General features: G+C 44.1%; 1 protein-coding gene across 1 annotated transcript in view; it reads right to left on the bottom strand.

The window, feature by feature from the left end:
* The window catches only part of Armc3 (armadillo repeat containing 3), a 95,312-nt gene that overhangs the window by 58,850 nt on the left and 28,128 nt on the right, over nucleotides 1–8,334 (bottom strand). The window contains exon 8 of the mRNA XM_026782867.1: nucleotides 7,021–7,204. Coding sequence (XP_026638668.1) covers nucleotides 7,021–7,204 — 184 coding nt within the window. The remainder of the gene's footprint in view (nucleotides 1–7,020; nucleotides 7,205–8,334) is intronic.

The raw sequence follows: 8,334 nt of genomic DNA, 5'->3' as shown, positions 1-8,334 counted from the left end.
AGGTCGCCAAGGCCAGCTGGCCTGGGTCTGAAAAGGCCTGAGATGAGCCCAGACTCGCTGAACATAGCGGACAATGGGGACTACTGAGAACTCAAGAACAATGGCAATGGGTCTCTGATCCTACTGCACGTAGTGGCTCTGTGGGAGCCTAGGTAGCTTGGATGCTCACCTTGCTGGAAATGGATGGAGGTGGGGGTTCCTTGGACTTCCCACAGGGCAGGGAGCCCTGATTGGTCTTTGGGCTGAGGGGGGGGGCTTTGGGGTGGGGAGGGAGATGGGAGGCAGTGGCAGGGAAGAGACGGAGATCTTTGGTAAATAAATAAATTAAGAAAAATTATTCCTGGTCAAAACTATGCACCGTTTAGTATGTGTCCCACTTCTATTAACCCCCACCTGGCTGGCACTGGCACCAGGAGAATACAGAGCAGTGAGCAGTGTAGCACTGCTGTACAAGAAGACCCCTGCTACCATCCAAACCTGGACCAAAGGCTTCCGCTGACATCTCAGCTGATGGGAAACACGGCCAAAGGCACTGTGAGAGCCTCATTTGCTAGCTACTCCCAGGGCAAGGCAGAGCAGTCTGCTGTCCACAGCAACTGACCACGATATTCATGTCCACACCTCAAGGGGGGCATCTTACCATCCCAAGAAAGTCCTGAAGATGCAAGAAAGATCACATGCTGGCCGAGGACGTGGTGCAGAGGGAAGAGTCTAAAGGAGGACGCCGGAGTCTAAGACAGTCCTGGTTAAAGGGAACGGCACAGTGACAAAGGCAGAGGCGAAGCCAATGCAGATTTAGTCATTAGATCCTAAAATTAAGACTCAGGAGACACGACTTGAAGCTGAAATGCAGTTATTTTAAGACTAACATAAGGAAGTAAAACCAGAAGACACTGAGTGCCACAAAGAGCTCCGAGACTATGTGCCTGAATGACTTTGTGTTACAAAGGAAAAACATGGAGTCCAACAAGCGAGGCTAGGAAAATTGTCTATATGCAAACAAGAAGTGAGGAATTGGATACGTGCTTAAATCACATGCAAGAAATAGCTCAAAGTAGGCCAGGAACCAAATGTAAGAGCTGAAAGCAGGAAAGCCTTAGAATAGGAGAAGCCTTCACAACAGTGGATTTAGTCAAATGCACTTGGACATGATGCTGCAAATAGATGAACTGAGCGATATCAAAATAAAAACACACATGAATAATAAAAAAAACACCCATAATCATCAGAGTAAAAAGGCAACCACACAATGGGAAAAGGCACTAGCTAATCATAGTTAATCCACGATACACGAAGAATCCCTACAACTCTGTCAAAACAAAACAAAAGTGGGCCTGAAAGGGGCTGGCGAGATGGCTCAGCAGTTAAGAGCACTGAGTTTTCTTCCAGAGGTCCTGAGTTCAATTCCCAGCAGCCACATGGTGGCTCACTACCATCTGTAATGAGATCTGGTGCTCCCTTCTGGTGTGCAGGTGCACATGGAAGGAATGTTGTATACATAATAAATAAATAAATCTTTAAAAAAAAAGTGGGCCTGAAAACCCAGGTTTTTGGGAGACTGAGGAAAAGGACCACAAGTTTAAGGCCTGATTGGTCTACAGGGTGAGTTCAAGTCCAGTATAAACACTTAGTGAAACTCTGTCTCAAAATAAAATAGAAAAAAAAAAACCAATGGTTTCAGAAGATAGTTCAGTCACAAGGACCTGAGTTTGATTCCCTAGAACCCATGTTAAAAATAAACTGAGGAGCGCTGACACATGCTTGCAATTCCAGCACCAGGAAGATGGAGGCATGTGGAGCCCTTGAGCAGTCAGTACGCCTAGGTTTCTTGGTAGGTTCCAGGTCAGAAACGAGCGGGCTAGTCAGTCAGCTTAGACTGCTTGGTAGGTTCCAGGCCCGTGAGAGACCCTGTCTAGCAAGAACAACAAAAAAGGTATACAGTGTTGTGTGAACACCCAAGGTTGTTTCCTGGCCTCCACACATATACATTCAGTCCTGCACACACACAAACAACTAAGACATTTCTCTGAAAATTATACACATGTGGTTAATAAAAGAGTGAAGAAGTTAGTTAACATGGCTAATAATTAGGAAAATATAAATAAAAACAGCGATGAGATGCCACTGTGTGCCTAGTAGTACAGTTACTAGCAAAAAACAAAGTAACAAGTTTTGGCTGGCCAGCATGTAGAGAAACAGGAACCCTGGGCACTGTCCATGGGAATGGAAAAAAAAAAACCAACAGTGCAGCTGTTAGAGAAAACAACATAGAAGTTCCTCAAAAGATTGAAAAATAGATTTAGCATATAAGTTAGCAAGACTCCCTGGTGCACACCTCAAGAAGTGAAAGCAAAGAGTCAGAGAAAGAGTTGTTCATGAACATTCTTAGCAGCTGCATCCACAATAGCCAACAGGGAACAAACAACTCAACTGTCCATCAGGGGTTGAATGGGAGATCCAAGTGTGGCATCAATAAAGAAGTATTAGCCAGCCTTAAGAACAAGGAAGTCTTGACACAAGCATTAAATGAATTGGGCATTATGAGAACAGCACGCCAAGTGGCACACAGCCACAAAGGGACAAATTCTGTGCGGCCCTAAGGGCACAAAGTGACCGCAGCAGTCAGGTGTGTAAGCATAAAGTAGAAGGGCAGTTGGCAGAGAGAAGCAAGCAATCATTGAGCCATTCTGGACGATGTTCTGCATACGGGAAGAGGCACAGAAGGATGCATGTATTTTCATGCCACTGAACTGGGCATCTAACAATGTGTCCAGAGGGGAGTTTTATACTACCCGTATTTTATCAGAATTTTATAGCAGGCACTCATTTCCTTTTCTTCAAAACTGCACCTCTTCTGAGTCTCATTTCATATTGTTCTTGGTTTTTCAAGTCAGGTACCTGATCTCATCCTGGGTGTCACCTCCTGTGCACCCCGGCCATGTAATCATTCCACAGATGTTCACAGAGCCTCTCTGTGGGCCAAGTGCCTTGAGTCTGCACTTACCGCATCTGTGCCGTGGCACCAGAGATCGGTATATATGTATGCATCTATCTGTCTACCGTCTCTATAATCAGCTTCAAATCGTATTAAAATTGCACACAAGACTTGTGTGAGTATGCCTTTGCGGTGTGTGAATATGTGTACGTGTACGGGGAATGTACACGCCTACACCTATGTGTACAGAAGCCAGAGGTGAACAGTTGCTATCTTTTCCTCTACTGTTCTCCAAGGTATTTTCTCTCGCTGAACCTGGAGCTCACCGATTTGGCTAGACTGGCTGGCTAGCAAGTTCCAGGATTCTACTGTCTCTGCCTTCCAGTGTTGGGATTGCAGATGTCATCTATGTGGGTGCTGGGGATACAAACTCAGTCCTCAAGCTTGTACAACAACCTTGATAACCCATTGATACCTCCCAAGCCCTAAGACTCTGGAAGATTTGTTTTTATGCACATATATTTGTCAAAGTAGGAGTATGGTATATACTTTTTAATGTCTATTCTATTTTTAGTTGGCATACAACTAAATTAATTGTATAGTAGTAATTGTATAGTAGTTATGGAGTCCCATGTGGTATTTCAATACATGTATACAATGTGTAATAAACTAGTCAGGGTAACTAGTTTATTATGCACCATGTCAGTTATCTATCATTTTTTGAGTTAGGAACAGTAAAATGCTCTCTATAGACTGTTTTGAAAGAACTAATGTCAAGTATTACACCCCACTCTGCTGTAGGATATCAGAAGGGCTGTCTCTGTTAACCCTTCCCTCTCCATCCCCCTCTCCCAGACTTATTGCAGACTGGAAACACTGTTCTAGTATCTACTAGGAGGATTGATCCTATAGGATCAATTTTGCAGCTTCTACATGGAGAAATCATGTTATTTGTACTTCTGTCAGGGTACTTTCTGGACGTGTGTGTGTGTGTGTGTGTGTGTGTGTGTGTGTGTGTGTGTGTGTTGCTGGGCTCCATGCATGCTAAAACAGCATTTTACCTCTCAGCTCCACCTCCAGACCCTCCCAGGTAACCATTTTTCCTCACATAGATCACCACAGCAACCTCTTTCTGGTCCTCTGTGTTGGGCAGTACACCCTTCCAATCTCTTTCAACCTTATTGTAGGATCCAACCACGATAAGCTTAATAGAGATCGGAGTCTCAGTTTTCCCTAAGGCAATACCTGGCTGCAAGAAAGACCATAAACTATGACTACCCAGGCAGCACCCAGAAACAGACCACCCAAAGAAAATTCCTAACATTCCAACCGTTGTAGATAGGATCACCTGCCAGCACACACCCATCGCTTTTCACCAGGACACCCCTAGACAAATAGCAGCCAATCAGGATTGAACCTGTCATCCCAAACCCTGCTAATATAACTTTTCTGATTTTTGCCTTTAAATAGTGTTCTCTAGAAGGGTGGGGTACCTCCTCTGCTGCTGTGCTGGCGAGGTCCCTGCTGGCTTGTACACATGCATGATAATAAACCTTGCATTTGCATTTAGGTGGGTCAGTCTCCCTGGTGGTCTTTTAGGGTCCCCACAGACTGAGCACAGCACCTACAGCAAGAGCGCTCATCTTTACAGAGTAAAGTAAAATGTGCCTTCAGTGGCTTGTCCTGGATGTTAAATATCTTGGTTTACAAGGAATCCTCATTGCTTCTCTACTTCAGCTGATATGCTCAGCATCTTGCTGAGTTCTGTTTGCTAAGGCATTCTGCAATTTCCAGGTCTGGAACTTTCTGTACTCTTCCAGTCTTCAAACATCTTTCCTTTCAGTGAACATCACACCCAGATCTTCTTTGCCCAGAAAATGTCTGCTATCAACTCCACATCTGGACTTGTAAACTTGGAACCTGAGACTTGACCTTGAGTGTTCATGCAGGTCTTCCACAGTGATCCTGTGTTTGCCCAAGTATGATTGGCCGTTTCTGTAATGCCTGTTTGCTTCCTGTCTTGGTTTGTGTAAAGAAAGCACGAATGGACAGATGAATGGGCAGGTCTGTAGGTGTTGCTCTGCCTTCACAGCTGTGCAAGCAGGTAACCACAGGTCTGGTACTGGGCCTAGTACTCCAGGCATACTGCTCGTTGCCCCACCCATGCTAACATGACTGATCACCGTTAGGTCCAAAAGTAACTCGGGACAATTAGCTAGCCCTGGTGCCTATTGACATACCAAATCACATGCTGGCCTTCATGTTCTCAGCATCACAAATACCAGTTACAGAGTCCATGCTGTGTCCTGGCTCTTCTCAGCTCTTCTCACCCTGCCTCTATCCTAAGCTTCTCCCAGTTTCTCATTCCTACATAACCCTGCTATTTTGGCCATGAACTCTCTCTCGCTCTCTCTCTTTTGTCTTACTCTCTTCCTCTCCCCATCTCTGTCCCTGCTTCCAGATGCCTCTGGACACAAGGACAATAAAAACCTTCCCCTCAACCATAGCTCAGGCAGTCATGTCCTCACTTTGTACACTCTCCATGAAACTACCTACACCATCAGGGGCTGCAACAAATCTAGAGACCCCCAGCGACCCAGACCCCAGAGAAGATACACTAAGCATGTTGGGTCTGAGTGTTTGAGTCTTTGGGCCTCGCCTTACCAAGAATCCTGGAATAGAATGAAAACAGAACTGGCCCAGTGTGACAACATCTAAGTCACTGGGGAGAATGGGGATAAACCAACATTTGCCTGTCAGGGCTCAGGCAGTCTGTATATGTAGAAAGAAGCTCGAGCTTGGCAGGGTTCCTGGCAGTTAGATAAAAGCCAGCATCCCCCAGGAACTGGTGAAACAGGTTTTCCTTCCCTGAAAGGAGTCATTTTCCCCGCCTCTAGCAGACCTGACACATGGCCCCTGTAACTGGACCTGTGATTGCAAATCAAAGCGCATGCTGGTCTTCGGGCTCCTACAGCCCCTACTCACAAGTACTTGTTATACATTTCAAAGCCTCCATGCTAGCATCCCGACCCTTCTCACCTATCCCTGGCCCACCCCCAGCTAAGATCACTATCCTTACTAATCTCTCTAGCTAGTTACAGTTTCCACTATTCTCTTGCAGATAGCCCTGGCCATGGCTACTATACTTTATTTTCCTTCCAGATCCCTCCGGATGGTCCCCCTGACTCACAATAAGCATCTTCCCCACAATGAAGAGGTCATTCCAGAAGTTTCTTTATAGCACCCCTCACATACATTTCCAATATTAAAAAAATCTAATTTCACAGCCTGCCTTTAGATTTGGTGTTGACAGTGTAACTCACAAAGCCGCAATTATGCTTGTGTTTGCAACATTAAAGCTGAGCCTTTAGGAAATCCAATATGGGTGAAAAAAAATGCTCTCCACAGTATACTCATAGACATCTGTACAGATGTGAGTATGTCTGTTTAGAATGTAAATCATAGAAGCAGTCAAAGCTGCCATCATTTCTAAGAGTAGTGATGTAGAAAGAGTGAAATAAGTTCCCATCTTTTACTTACAGAATCCCTCATATATACATAAATTAACGCTATCATTGCATCTTCAGTTTGGGGACGTAATTAATCACTCCTATAATACAGACCATGACACCACGGCTTGTCCCAGAAATGAAAACTGTACTGTGTGTATAGCACAAGCATATTGTTTCTGTGGCTGTATGACACGGCACTGCTAGCTTCCAGCTCAAACTCGACAGTCCTTGGATGTCATTCGAGTGAGGATCTCTCAAAACAATACTTAGAAAATTACAAAGACCATGTGTACTCTGCATTATTCCAATTTCAGAAGAAATAAAGACTTAAAGCTTAAATTTATAAAGAACTGCTTTTTAAAAATGGGATGATAATTAAGTTTGTAACCCCCTGACAAAGCAATCTGCACTTTAACTTGTTGGCTGTGAGATGCGTGCATTCTAACTATATTCTTCTCTTCCCAGAGGGGGTGTTAAAAACAGACTGATGCTCTAGTTTCATAAGTATTTATCAAAATTAATAATGCAAGAGGAAATAAATGTATGTTGAGATTATGTTAAAAAGACACATACGATCATAAGCCGCTTTAGTAATGGCTTTGGCTGCGTTCTTCTGAATGTCAGGAATTGTCGAGTTCTCTGCGAACGAAAGCAGCTTTTTGAGGCCCCCTGTCTGCTGCATCAGTACCATTGTGTCCATATCCTCCAGACAGTTGGCTATCACTGAAAGTGCTTCTACATGAAGGTCATTCAGTTCCTAATAATAAAAACAAACACAACTTGAAAGTTGTCCTCTTGGCTGCTTCACAAACACCTGACCAAAAAAACTTAAGGGAGAAAGGCTTTATTCCAGAGTACAGTTCCAAAGGAATCCAGTCCGTCATGTCCAGGAACCAGGAACATGAGGCTGGCCACTCCCATTGCATGGGCAGTCAGGAATCATAGTGAGGACAGGAAGTTGGACAAAGCTATAATCCTCAAAGCCCGCCCCTAATGATGTACTTCCTCTCCTAAGGTTCCATGACCTTCCCAAACCGAACAACCATCTGGGACCAACTGTTTAACATGAACTTATGGGGGACATTTCACATTCAGAACACCACAGTTGTTACTCTTCAGATTTTACCGTGAGAAGTGGGACTCATCAGAACATAGTATGATTAATTCTCTGTTGACAAAAGCCCAAGGAAGCAGAAGTTTTTATCAACAACTAATCTCCTACCACTTGCCTCATCTTTTCTCATTTCTCTTACTTCAAACATTTTATGGATAAAATAATAAAGGAAGCATCCGGTAATTACACTGAATTGAAACTGCTCATATTATCTTCCACCAAACACAAATCTAAAATCCCCAAGGAAAAAGTACATATAATTTGGCAGTGTAGGCATGGAACCAGAGCTTTGTCCATGCTAGGCACACTTTCTACCACTGGTCTGTAACCTCTGAATCAACAGGCAAAAAAGAAAGTTTATACACAATGGAAAGTTGGGTTGCCAATCAAAGAAAAGGTATGTCTAGAAAATATGAGCTCTATTAGTGTATCTCTTGCTATTACCACTCTGTGGTTAAAGCCACTGGAAGAAACAATGACCTAGTTTGCTCAAAACTTATAATGAACAACCATGTGTGGTGGCGCATGCCGTAATCACAGCAATTAGAAGGCAGAGGCGAGATGACTGATGCAAGTTCCAGGCCAGCTGGGGTACACAGTGAGATGCTGTACACACATGCACACACACACACACACCCCACACACACACATACACACACACACATACACACACACATACACACACACATACACACACACACATACACACACACACACACACACACATACACACACATACACACACACACATACACACACACATACACACACAC

Source organism: Microtus ochrogaster, chromosome 16 (assembly GCF_000317375.1).
Source record: "Microtus ochrogaster isolate Prairie Vole_2 chromosome 16, MicOch1.0, whole genome shotgun sequence".
NCBI lineage: Eukaryota > Metazoa > Chordata > Mammalia > Rodentia > Cricetidae > Microtus > Microtus ochrogaster.
This window is presented reverse-complemented; position numbering and strand designations above follow the sequence as displayed.